This window comes from Haematobia irritans, chromosome 4, assembly GCF_050003625.1.
Source record: "Haematobia irritans isolate KBUSLIRL chromosome 4, ASM5000362v1, whole genome shotgun sequence".
Lineage (NCBI taxonomy): Eukaryota > Metazoa > Arthropoda > Insecta > Diptera > Muscidae > Haematobia > Haematobia irritans.
This window is the reverse complement of record NC_134400.1, coordinates 192807432-192821496: the sequence shown is the minus strand read 5'-3', so window position 1 is coordinate 192821496 and position 14065 is coordinate 192807432. Positions and strand designations below refer to the sequence as shown.

At 34.0% G+C, this 14065-nt stretch overlaps 2 protein-coding genes across 2 annotated transcripts; one reads left to right on the top strand and one right to left on the bottom strand.

Moving 5' to 3' along the window:
* Nucleotides 1–2447: 2447 nt before the first annotated feature.
* On the bottom strand, nt 2448–3246 carry LOC142234555 (EEF1A lysine methyltransferase 2). Its single transcript, XM_075305714.1, has one exon. It carries the CDS (start codon nt 3138–3140, stop codon nt 2481–2483), a length of 660 nt encoding a protein of 219 aa, XP_075161829.1. The 5' UTR covers nt 3141–3246; the 3' UTR covers nt 2448–2480.
* Nucleotides 3247–7428: 4182 nt separating this feature from the next.
* On the top strand, nt 7429–10323 carry LOC142236923 (ATP-dependent RNA helicase p62-like). Its single transcript, XM_075308212.1, has 5 exons — nt 7429–7587; nt 7684–7792; nt 8104–8285; nt 8347–9125; nt 9183–10323. Exons 2-5 carry the CDS (start codon nt 7728–7730, stop codon nt 10101–10103), a joined length of 1947 nt encoding a protein of 648 aa, XP_075164327.1. The 5' UTR covers nt 7429–7587; nt 7684–7727; the 3' UTR covers nt 10104–10323.
* The last annotated feature ends 3742 nt before the right edge of the window (nt 10324–14065 follow it).

The window sequence follows — 14065 nt, the reverse complement described above, 5'->3', positions numbered from 1 at the left end:
CACTGCACACGAAGTTGTAATAAAATTTGCTATAAAAAGATATAATTTTATTTTACATTCAAGTTTGTTTATTTATAGCTTCACATACAAACGATTACAATCTCATAGATACAATCTCAAGATGATTAATTATATAATTAGATATATAAAAAAAAAAAAAAAAAAAAAAAAAAATTGAAGCAAAAATAATTTAGCAATAATATAATAATAAAATGTAATGAAATATAACGAACAAATAAAATACAGTGCACTCGCGGTAGCGTGAACTAATTAAAACAAAGACAGTTCTCGTTAACGAAAATGTTCAAGTTTGCGAACTTCATTTCAGAACAAAACATAGCCATATACGGGAGTTTTACATGTTTTAGCGTGATAGTCCTTTATTTTGGTTATTTGTAATATTAAAAAATTTAATTTAATTTCAAATATTAAAAAAAGAGATCGGAAAAATATCAGTGGGTATGGAGTTATAAAGCAATTTAAATAATTAAAATTCATGAAAAAGCCAATCAATAAAAAATTCCGTTGGCGTATTTGAAGTTGTATTTTGCATTGTAAATCATCATCAACATCAAATTTCATTTTTTTCAGCGTTATGCTTAGTACTAAGTTCGTTCCTGCGAAAAACGAATATCTTTATCTATAGGTGAGTATTAAGTTCGAGTTTAAGGTGAGTATTAAGTTCGAGTTTAAGGTGGGTATTAAGTTCAAATTTAGCCGCTAAAATCGTCATTTTTTCACGGTTACTTTTCTTTAATAATCCATTTTAAGGTATACAAACTTTTTAAAAATTTACTTTGGGCTATTCCCCATCAAGTTATAATATAATTTGCAACAAATATTTATAATTTTATTCCTTTTTCTTACTGGTATAGTTTTCACTTTAGCGATTTTAGCGGCTAAACTCGAACTTAATACCCACCTTTAAAGTGAGTACTATGATCGGTTTTTTCACCAAAACACTAAATTACAAGTACAAATATAATTATGAAGACGATTATATTTTGATCGAGTCTTGCCAAATAATGGATGGGAAAGATCCAAGGAATTGATTGCAAATAATTTTATATTTCTAAATTAGTTCATTAATTAAAAAAGTAACCGTGAAAACAAGCTGGTTTTCAGCTTGAAAACTGAACATAGTATTCCGCTTTAGCGCGATAATGCGAACATAATACCGGCTTTAAAAAATATATTTTTTGTATTTTAAGGTGAGTATTAAGTTCGAGTTTAACCGCTAAAATCGCCAATTTTTCACGATTACTTTTCTTAATTAATCCACTTTAAGGAATACAAACTTTGTGAAAATTTGCTTTGCGCTATTCCCCATCAAGTTATAATAAAATTTGCAACTAATATGTATAAACTTATGCCTTTTTTTACTGATTTAGTTTTCACTTTTCGGTGAGTACTATGTTCGGTTTTTTCACCAAAACACTAAATTAAAAGTACAAATATATTTATGAAGATGATTATATTTTGACAAAGTCTTGCCAAATAGTGGATGGAAAAGATCCAAGAAATTGATTGCAAATAATTATATATTTCTAAATTAATTAATTAAAAAAAGTAGCCGTGAAAACAAGCTGTGTTTCAGTTTGAAAACTGAATATAATACTCAGCTTTAGCGGCTAAACTCGAACTTAATACTCTAAAATCGCAACTAAATCTGTAAAAACAGCATAAAAAACATATTTTTTTTTTGAAATTATTATTATAACATGATGGAGAATAATCCAAAACAACTATTGAAAAGTTTATTTTCTTTAAAATTAATTATTAAAGAAAAGTAAAAATGGATATTATAACGCGACATACTTTATACAGCGAATTTTATACCGGCTTTAAAGGTATGTAAATAACTAAAGATTGGTATTATGCTTCGGCTTCGAAAATCTGATTATTTTACCGGCTACTGCTTTGGAATAATGATTTTTTGAAAGATAAGATGTTCCGTGCTGTCATTGCCACGGACTTTTTTTCACAATATTTTGATGAAAAAGGCCATACTCATCGTTGAGTAAATTTAATTAAAATTTATTATTTTAATAAAGTAATCGAGAAAATGTCAACCCGACATCAATAGGTATTATGTGTCAGCCCTAAATATCTGTTTTTTACGATTACTCCTTTGAGTCAATGGTACAAATAATGATAAGGTATAACAAAAGCTCAGAACTATGTCAAACTACAGCGTTGTTGTACTTGTAGTTCTAATTTTACAACGAGTAAAGAAAAGTAAGAACAAATATGTTTCGACATATTACTGAGCCCTTGATGCCAAGCTTCAGGGCCATTGACCAGAAGTCATAAAAGTAATATAATTTAAGGATATGCAAGTGCTGGAACTTACAGTAAATTTCTCATATTCGAAACTAATGCTTTCGTACGACTATGCTGTAGTAGTTACTGTGAAGCTAATTAAAACCATAACTAAAAGAGGACGCTTGTACATAAAACAAATTTATTAGGAGTATGAACTATAATTGAATTTTCTTAAAAACTATTGAGGTAACAACACTTCCCACCTTACCGCCGAATTTAAACGATGGTGTAGGTATAGTGCATTTTTTAATGAACTTTCCCTCAAAGCTTGTGATCAATTCATCTTCTGTCCAATTGCATGATGTTATGATAAAGAGGCTATTACTATCCATCATCTTTAGGACGGAGTCTATGTACAGTTCCCTTTTTTCTTTCGGATTCTCGGGACATAAACTGATAGCATCATATGTTCCTTTATCGTGCAAAATACCAAAAGTACCCAATGCTTGACATGATTCCACATTCATTAGATCCGCAACTTGATATTTTATATTTAAGTCTTGATCTTTTGCAATATTTTCCGCTAATTGTACTGCTTTTGGAGAATAGTCAACACCTAGAAGATTTGTGTAGCCTTCACGTGCCAACTCCACCAACAACATGCCATTGCCGCATCCCAAATCTATTACTCTAACATCATCAGCAATTTCATCCTGCTTCATAATCCAATTGATAATACGTATTTGGGAATCTTCGTCAAACCAAATTTCGCCAACATCTCCATGATTTTTGTAATTCTTGATTTCACGATCATAAGCCTTTTCCCAATAATCCTTGGTGCCAAGTTCACTTCCATTTAATTCTTCCACAGGCATGTTTAAACAGATGATTGCATTGCTACACTTCTAATTGACACTGTGAAATATATTGAATGTACGATTTGTTTATGATTAAAAAGCAGGTGGTAATTATTACTAGTGTTGGGAAAGCAACGAGTAATTGATTACAAGTACTCGTTACTGACTAATTTTTTGAGTACTCGTTACAATTAAATGCGTACTCAATTTCTTCAATAAATCCCAATCAACACAACTGTTTGGAAAATGCTCAAATTCAAAGGTTTTTCAAACAATTAATTAATTAATTTCAAGATTTAAATTAATTTTAGTAATCAAAAGACCGTTAAAATATAATTAAAATATCCCACGAAAATTTGGATGATAATGCCTAAATATGTTAAAGTACCTACATGTGTCTCTATGAATCGAACAAAAACATAAAACGACATCGTAAACTATAGGGCTGTTTTCTTTTAGCACTGGATACTCTAAGCCGTGTTAAGGTGGGTACTATGTTCGGTTTTCGAGTTGAAAACCACTTTATTTTCGCGATTACTTTTCCTTAAATAATCGAAACTATAAATGAAAACAAACTTATTCCTTTAAAGTCTTGTCGAAATCTAGAGAAACAAGAAACATCGCATCAATTGAGTTAATTTATCTGCTTTAAGGCCGGTACTCTGTTCGGTTTTCGCGTTGAAACTCCATACAAAACCAAAAAATGCGAAAAATTTGCGAAATTTTTTCCATTTCTGATACTTTGTTTTTTCGTGTTGAAAAACTGACGTTTATAGTACGGCGCCATTTGCAATGTGAATTAAAAAATAATTTATTTATTAAAAACTATTTGTGCGGGTTTATAAATCAAACACGGACCATATTTTTGTTCCGAAACTATACAAAGGATCAAAGGAATAGCAGATCAATTGCCCAAGGACAAATAAAATGTTATTTTATAAAAACAAGCAACACCACCAACTTAATCCAATATCGCTCCCTGTAAAATAGCGCTCCAAGCTACCTAAAAAGACGCCGCTTTCTATGTGCGAAATAATGGTTTCCATAAAAATTTTTCGCAAGAATGAACATAGTACCGGCCTTTATATTGGACTGTTTTAATAAAGTAACCACGAAAATTTCAACGAGAACAGCGAACATAGTACTTACCTTTATCCAGAACATCTTCAAAAATATGCAACACTGTCATCAGCTGTTTAAAAACAATCACAGAAAAGAAGTTAAATCTTGCGTTTTTAATATATGAAATGCTCCAATTTGTAATAAATATTTATTGCTGCGATTATTTATGACACTGTACCACTTTGAATTTCATGTTTTTTGATAAATTAGTCACAATAAGTTGCTATTGTGAATCACTTTATCAAAATACAATCCGGCAACATCGGCGCGACTTGCACTGATGAGTTGTTCTGGATAGAACACCAGTGCAACGATGTTCTGGATAGCCCATACAAAGGTTGCATCCAGTGCTAAAAGAAAACAGCCCTTATAGTACCTCATACACATTACACTTCCAATATCCACTTTTACTAGATTTCAACTGTCATTTGCCTTATAAAAAGTAGATTTCAAATCTCGAAATTGTAGATTTTGATTGTAATGTGTAGAGCCTATAAGAAAAAAAATTTTAATATAAAGATAACCTTTTTAAAAACTAATTTATGAGACTGTTACTTATTCTAATTTCTTTCATTTTTCAAACAATAAATCAAATGAATCAAAGCTGGGGAAATCACCATAATCTTCTAGAGAATTGCCATTGATATCCCATTTTACCACAAAATGAAACAAAAATGTTTGAGACTATATCATTTAATGAGTCTCATCACGCAGTCATTAATGATTTTCCAAAATGAGTTATAATCATGGTTACAATTAATCCATAATTGAACATCAGACGGAGTCATAAAATAGTCATTCCAATGATCAATAAGTAAACAAAACAAATACAAACAAATATTTTTTTCAGTTCAGTTAACATATAGAAGTTGCGAGTTTTTGCAGGAGATATTTTTCCAATAAAAACTTACAAGGGTTCCCTGCCAATATCTTTTTGAATTTGACGGCACTTCTGAGAATCCTTAACACGTCGAAAACAGTCGTATACCATATCCAAAACTCGTCACAAAAGTGCCGTCACTATTGAGAAGTTGTATCACGCCAAGTTACTACAAAAAAGTATCGCATGAGTGCAAATATTAGTTGCATTTTTAGATAAATATAGAACGACGCCAATAAGAGCCCCTTCAAATTATCAGAAAAAGTGAATTTCAAGATAATGTGAGTACTATGTTCGGGTTTTTCACCAAAACACTAAATTAAAAGTACAAAAATATATATGAAGACTATTATATTTGTATCAAGTCTTGTCAAATAGTGGATGGAAAATATACAAGGAATTAATTGCGAATCATTTTATATTTCTGAAGTAATTAAGTTAAAAAAGTAACCGTGAAAACAAGCTGATTTTCAGCTTGAAAACTGAACATAGTATTCAGCTATAAGTAAAAGAATAATCGTGGTCAAGTAAGATTAAATATTTATAAATTCTTATAAATATAATATAAATATAACATTTATCCGACTATCAGATCACATTTAAAATAATTTTTTCATTAGTAAAAGTATGATGTTGATTTACAAGTAGAAAGTTACATGTTGCAGCGTCTATCAGCCAGTGTGTTTATTCTTGATGGAGACATCGTGTCTGGAAAAATATCTGAAAAACTATCTCTTTACTCCATTTGGAAATTCGAAAATTGTTTACCAACCCTGCCAGCATTTCAAAGTTCCATTTCATCCTCATCGCTACCACAGACTCGTAAATGTCACCACAACCATCGCGAACTGTATTGGGGGAAGAAGGAAAAAGTACAAAATGTACATGAAAGTATTTTGCCATCACTACGGTTATAAGAGCCATTTTATTTTTTGTGAAACGCCAAGCGCAACCAGCTTGTTATATTTTATTTAAATAAAAACGAAAATAAAGTTCTGAAAACATAGATATTACGCTTAAAATTGTGAAAGGTATATGGTGAACAATTTTCGACTTTCCAAATAGAATAAAGTGATCGTTTTTCAAATATTTTTCCAGGCACGCTGTCTCCATCGAAAATAAACAAACTGGCTGATAGACGCTGCAATATGTAACTTGCTACTTAAAACTCAACATCATTCTTTTATTAATGCAAAAAGTTATGTTAAATGTGATGAGATAAACCGAAAAATTTATTTATATATATATATATATATATATATATATATATATATATATATATATATATATATATATATATATATATATATATATATATATATATATATATATATATATATATATATATATATATATATATATATATATATATATATATATATATAAGAAATATTTATAAGAAATTATAAATGTTTAATCATTGTATTGATACACATCTACACAATCGTGTTTTACTTGACCACAATGATTCTTCTACAATTACCTTAAAATGCACTTTTTCTGATAGTTTGCAGGGGTTCTTATTGGCGTCCCTCGAAATTGATCTAAATAGGCACCTAATAATTGCACTGATGAGAAACTTTTTCGTAGTAACTTGGCGTGGTACAACTTCTCAATAGTGACGGCGCTTTTCCGACGAGGTTTTGATGTCGTATATGATTGTTTTCGACGTAGTGGGGATTCTCAGTAGCGCCCCCAAATTCAAAAAATGTTGGCAGGGAATATACCTTTCACAATTTTAAGCGAAATAACTATGTTTTTAGCACTTCATTATCATTTTTATTTAAATAAATTATAAGAAGCTATAGCTTCTTTCTATAGAAAAGGTCGAATCAAAAATAAAAAATAAAATACTTTAATGTTCATTTTGTACTTTTTGATACGCTTCCCCATCACAGTTGGCGATAGTTGTTGTAGTGTCACTTACGAGTCTGTGATAGCGATGAGGATGAAATGGAACTTTGAAATGCTGGCAGGGTGGCTCTTGTTGTTTCACAAAATATAAAATGGCTCATTTGGCGATTGTTGTAGTGTCACGATCGGGATGAAATGGAACTTTGAAATGATGATAGGGTTCTTTCTCATCTAGAATATAGCTTTAGCCCATTCACTTTATGCTCGAAATCTACAAAATGTGGATTTGAAATCTCTTTTTTAATAGGCAAATGACAGTTGCAATCTAGTTATATTGGATTTAAGAAGTATAATGTGAATGATATATTTTTGGCATTTTTTTCTTTGAAAAGAAAAAAATCGTATGTGTATGGCAATACTGACTTTGAGTAGCTTGTGTGAAGAAGAAGAAGCATACGTCAGAAGAAGAGGAAGAATTGTTGTTTGCTGTATTTTCGCTAATAGTTTTTGTTGCAAATTTTTATAGGAAAATAGCCGATATAACTATTGTTTATTTGAAATCGGGTCTTTTCAGAATCTATTGATAAATAAAAAGGATTTACGTTACGGGTAGCGTACATTGAAATTTGTTAAAACTACAGTGTGAATTGGTGAAGACCTAATGCCAAATGTCATTGTCGATATATTTTTTTTTTCTAATTACAGGATCCCTTGAGCAGCAGAGAATATAGCAATAGTGGCCAAAGATAATGGCTCCACCATCAAGACATAATCAGAATTTCCGCGGTGGTAGTGGAGGCGGAGGTGGCAACCGGTATGTAAAGGTATATCTGGCATCTGTTAATGTACGTATGTCGGATATTATAAACATCAACATTTTGGAATACAGTGAAACCTATGAAAGGTGGACACCCACGGTCGCCAAAATTTTGTCCACATTTGGGTGGTGTCCAGTTATGAGAGGTTAATTTTAATGTGTTAATATAGCAAATGTCCCCAGACAACTGTCCACAATTGGGAGGTGTCCGGTTTTCAGAGTATCAAGTTTGAGAGGTTTCACTGTATTATAAAAAGATTATAAATTCTCGAATATTAATTAATCTTCTGTTTTGTTTCTGTTTTCAGTTTTTCTCAAGGCGGCGGCGGCGGTTTTAATGATAGAGGCAATGTACGTTCTGGTCGTATAGAACGAAGAGGCCGAAATGGACCTCCAGGCGGAAGTAGAGGACTTCCTCCTTTTGGCGGACGCGATAGATTTGGAGGAGGAGGAGGCGGCGGCATGGGCAAAAATGACAATGATTTCTCCAGTAAGTGTCATCTAAGGGCAACAAAATTGGTTTTTATTAAAATTTGCATTTGTCTTCCAAGGTTTATGTGATGTAAATTGGACCGAATACAATCTATCGCCATTCCAAAAGGATTTCTACAAAGAACATCCCATCACTCGTAATCGTACAGCACAAGAAGTGGAGCGTTATAGAGAAGATAATGAAATTACAGTTCGAGGACCAGCCCCTAATCCAATTATGTATTTCGATGAGGCTTGTTTCCCCGACTATTGCATGAATGAAATAAGACGCCAGTGCTACAATCAACCGACGCCAATACAAGCTCAATCTTGGCCAATTGCTATGAGTGGTAATAATCTGGTGGGAATCGCAATGACTGGATCAGGAAAGACTTTGGCTTTCATTCTACCCGCTATTGTACACATCAACCATCAACCTCCATTGCAGCGAGGTGATGGACCTATTGCTTTAGTTTTGGCACCAACTCGTGAATTGGCTCAACAAATACAAACGGTTGCCAATGATTTCGGTTCAGTGACTCATGTCCGTAACACGTGTGTCTATGGGGGCTCCTCAAAGAACAGACAAATGCAAGATCTTCAAAGTGGCGTTGAGTTGGTGATAGCAACCCCTGGAAGACTCTTGGACTTTTTATCGAGCGGTGTCACCAATATGCGACGTTGTACGTACTTGGTATTGGATGAGGCTGATCGCATGCTTGACATGGGCTTTGAACCCCAAATTCGTAAAATTATGGGCCAGATTAGACCCGATCGTCAAATTCTCATGTGGAGTGCCACATGGCCTAAGGAAGTAAGACAACTGGCAGAGGATTTCTTGGGAAATAATTATATCCAGGTAAGAATCAATTTATATTGGTTGCATGGTAAATTGTTAACATTTTCCCATTCTTAGATAAACATTGGTTCACTCGAGTTGGCGGCAAATCATAACATTCGCCAATTCGTCGAAGTGTGCATGGAATCAGAGAAAGGCCAAAGATTGAAGGGCCTATTATCAGAAATCTACGATCAACCCCAACCTGGAAAAATTATAATTTTTGTTGCCACCAAAAAAAAGGTCGATGAATTGTCCCGTTTCATTTATGGCTTTGGCGTTCGTGTGGGTTCCATACATGGCGACAAATCGCAAACAGATCGTGACAATGTCTTAAATGACTTCCGTTTAGGTCGTACCAATATACTGGTGGCCACAGATGTAGCAGCCCGCGGTCTAGATGTCGATGGAATAAAGTACGTTATCAATTTCGATTTTCCACAATCTTCCGAAGATTACATACATCGTATTGGACGTACTGGTCGCAAACATTCCACTGGTACCTCATATGCATTTTTCACACGAAAAAATGTCAAATGTGCCAAAGCTTTAATTGAAGTTTTGCGCGAAGCCAACCAAAATATCAACCCCGACTTGCAGTACATGGCCAATAATGCAGATAATATCATGCATAAGGATAGACTAATGAAAAAAGGACGTGGTATGGGTGGTAATCGTAGTGGAGCCGGAGGAGGTGGTGGCGGTGGTGGTATGGGTGGTAGTCGGGGTGGTGGAGGAGGTTTAGGTGGCAATAGAAGTGGAGGTGGAGGAGGTATGGGAGGAAATCGATTTGGTGGTGATGGCATGGGCGGAAATCGTGGCGGCTCAGGAGGTGGCATGGGGGGAAATCGAAATGGGCCAGGCAACATGAGTGGAAATCGCGGTGGTGGAGGTGGTGGCCATCGTAATAATTACAGCAACAATCACAATAACTTTGGTAATGACAATGGCGGTGGTCGTGGTGGATCTCGCGGAAATTTCTCCAATTCTAGACATTAATTCCAGCAACTGGATAAAATCTATGTTCTCATTTTTCCCAAATAGCTTTTAGGCCTTTTTATTGTTCTATATGTATTCCAAAATTTGCAATTTTCCTTTTAAATGTAAAAGATTCCTTTGGACTGTTAAGAATTTACATTTATTTTTTTTACAAATCATTAAATGATATTTCTGATTTTCTTCATTATATACAATGAAATAAATACAAAATTAATACTCACCTGTTCCCTGTTTCACTTTTGTAGAGAAATTCTGTCATCTAAGCAAAATGGCATAAAAATTCCAAGGCACTTCTTGGGCAAGGTGAAATTTGGAACATGGTCGAATTATAATATAATTATAAACGGTATATTACACATTTTACTACTGTGTAGCAACATTTATTCATGTATCAAAAAATATATAAATATAAACAAGAAAGTTTTACAATAACAAAAAACAAATACTTCCAGATGATGAAAGATTAAAGAGGGATGTTTCTTGTGTACAAAACATGGTTTTATTTACATCGGATTTGAATTAACCTCCTTTTTGCTTTAGGACGCATATTTAAGAATATATGGCAGAAATAAGATTTTCATATAAAATATCTGAGTTTTTAAGGATTTTCATTGAAAATTTTATTTATTGGAGGTGGTCAAGATTTAAACTCCTTTTTGCTCTAGGATGCATATTTAAGGAACAATGACCAAAATAAGTTTTTCCATTTTAAATATTTGATTTTTTGAGGATTTTCATTGCATTTTTTATATTTTGGGGCTGGTCACAAAAGCTTCATTTTCGAATATATAAAGCACAAACTTGGACACTCTGAAAATCGGACACATTCAAAAAGTGGGTAAAATTTAGGCGACTATATGTGTTCAGTTTTGTGTGTATATATAATCTAGATGAGGAAGAATTTTTTTTTGCCGAACATCGGTTTCGGCGTGCTTCGATCGAGCTCTACTACAGCCTTCAATAATGGCGCCATCGTTCAGAAATTTGGCACATATTCGTTTGCGCGTAGGTCAATTTAAAAGATGGGCTATATCGAGGGGTATAATAAGTTTGTCATTCCGTTTGTAACACATCGAAATATGGATTTCCAACTATATAAAGTATATATATATTCTCGATCAGGGAGAAATTCCAAGACGATATAAGCATGTCCATCTGTCCGTCTGTCTGTTTGTTGTAATCACGCTAGAGCCTTCAATAATGGCGCTATCGTCCTGAAATTTGGCACAGATTCGTCTTTTGTTTGCAGGCAGGTCAAGTTCGAAGATGGACTATATCGGTCCAAGTTTTGATATAGTCCCCATATAAACCGACCTCCCGATGTGGGGTCTTGAGCTTATAAAAACTGAAGTTTTTATCCAATTTGCCTGAAATTGGAAATCTAGAGTTATTTTAGGACTATCAAAAAGTGTACCGAAAATGGTGCCTATCGGTCCATGTTTTGGTATAGCGCCCATATGGACCGATTTCCCGATTTCGCTTCTTGGGCGTCTAGAAAGTTTATTTTCTATCCGATTTGCCTGAAATTGGAAATCTAGAGGTATTCTAGGATCATAAAGAGGTGTGCCGAAAATTGGGTGTATCGTTCCATGTTTTGTTATAGCCCCCACATAGACCGATCTCCCGATTTTCTTCTAGGTCTTCTAGAATCCGTAATTTTTACCCAATTTGCCTCAAATCGGAAATGTAGAAGTATTCTAGGACCATAAAGAGGTGTGCCGAAAATGGTGAGTATCGGTCCATGTTTTGATATAGCCCCCATGTAGACCGATCTCCCGATTTTACTTCTTGGGCTTCTAGAATCCGTAGTTTTAATCCAATTTGTCTGAAATTTTAAATCTAGAGGAATTCTACGATCATAAAGACGTGTGTCGAAAATGGTGAGTACCGGTCCATGTTTTGATATAGCCCCCATGTAGACCGATCTCCGGATTTTACTTCTTGGGCTTCTAGAAACCGTAGTTTTTACCCAATTTGACTGAAATTGGAAATCTAGGGGTATTCTAGGAACATAAAGAGATGTGCCGAAAATGATGATTATCGGTCCATGTTTTTATATAGCCCCCATATAGACAAGATATCCCGATTTTACTTCTTGGGCTTCTAGAATCCGTAGTTTTTATCCAATTTCCCTGAAATTGGACATCTAGAGGTTTTCTAGGACCATAAAGAGGTGTGCCGAATATATTGAGTATCGGTAGGTACAGTTTTTGATATAGCCTCTTATAAACCGGCCCTCCAATTTTGGGTCTAGATTCTAGAACTACAATTAAATTTATTTTATTTATTTATTTATTTAAATTTTGTAATTCGAAGCCTCAGGTGGCCAATTTAACATAAATTACAATAAGACTACAAAAACATTTAAAATTAATTAAAAACATTTAAAAAAATTAAAAACATTAAAAAAATTAAATGTGCTGAATACTGTGTGTATCCTTCCATGTTTTGGTATAGCCCCCATTACACCGAACTCCGTATTTATCGAATTATTTAGGTTGTGGTAGCAGTTGCCGATGGCAATCTTTGAAGTCTGATATTTATGAAATAAAGCTGTGGTTGAACTTATGATTTAGTTGAATAACTAAAGGTCCTTTATTATTTTGTTTAGTCTAGTTGAGTCCATTTAATTAAAAAGTAAATTAAGTTTAAAGTCGGGCGGGGCCGACTATATTATACCCTTCACCCCTATGTAGGCCAAAATTTGTGTTACCATCTCAACTATTTCACAGTTGCTATATAAAGGAGACAATTTTTTTACTTCTACAAAATCTCTAGAATTACAATTTAAATCGGCTAACGCTATCCAGTTAATTGGAGGAAACTTCCATTGAAAATGGGTCTAAAATGTGTAACAGTCTACCATATTTCCCCAACTCTGGTGTACGTATATATGGGAGCTATATATAATCTGAACTGATTTTGACTAAATTTGACATGTATAGTTAGAATAATAATTCTGCTATCTATGCGAAATTTCACGTAAATGGGAGTGGCCAGGGGCCAAAGTTATACTCCCAAAATCGCACGGAAGATATATATGGGAGCCATATCTAAATCTGAGCCGATTTCAAATTTGCCAAATTTGGCACAATTACCGATACTTTTAAACGTACTCCTTGTGCGAAATTTAAAGCAAATCACGGCAAAACCCTGGATTTTGAGGCCATATAAGTTCAAATCGGACGAAAGATATATCTGAATCGATTTTGACCATATTTGGCATACAAAGGGTGATTTGTTAAGAGCTTGATAACTTTTTAAAAAAAAAAAAAAACGCATAAAATTTGCAAAATCTCATCGGTTCTTTATTTGAAACGTTAGATTGGTCCATGACATTTACTTTTTGAAGATAATTTCATTTAAATGTTGACCGCGGCTGCGTCTTAGGTGGTCCATTCGGAAAGTCCAATTTTGGGCAACTTTTTCGAGCATTTCGGCCGGAATAGCCCGAATTTCTTCGGAAATGTTGTCTTCCAAAGCTTGAATAGTTGCTGGCTTATTTCTGTAGACTTTAGACTTGACGTAGCCCCACAAAAAATAGTCTAAAGGCGTCAAATCGCATGATCTTGGTGGCCAACTTACCGGTCCATTTCTTGAGATGAATTGTTCTCCGAAGTTTTCCCTCAAAATGGCCATAGAATCGCGAGCTGTGTGGCATGTAGCGCCATCTTGTTGAAACCACATGTCAACCAAGTTCAGTTCTTCCATTTTTGGCAACAAAAAGTTTGTTAGCATCGAACGATAGCGATCGCCATTCACCGTAACGTTGCGTCCAACAACATCTTTGAAAAAATACGGTCCAATGATTCCACCAGCGTACAAACCACACCAAACAGTGCATTTTTCGGGATGCATGGGCAGTTCTTGAACGGCTTCTGGTTGCTCTTCACTCCAAATGCGGCAATTTTGCTTATTTACGTAGCCATTCAACCAGAAATGAGCCTCATCGCTGAACAAAA

Bases quoted from the DNA above. Each gene is read 5' to 3' on its own strand.
- LOC142234555 (XM_075305714.1), bottom strand. From the start codon at position 3,140: ATGCCTGTGGAAGAATTAAATGGAAGTGAACTTGGCACCAAGGATTAT.
- LOC142236923 (XM_075308212.1), top strand. From the start codon at position 7,728: ATGGCTCCACCATCAAGACATAATCAGAATTTCCGCGGTGGTAGTGGA. The intron at 8,286-8,346 runs GTAAGTGTCATC...TTGTCTTCCAAG, and splicing joins AAATGACAATGATTTCTCCA to GTTTATGTGATGTAAATTGG. The intron at 9,126-9,182 runs GTAAGAATCAAT...TCCCATTCTTAG, and splicing joins TGGGAAATAATTATATCCAG to ATAAACATTGGTTCACTCGA.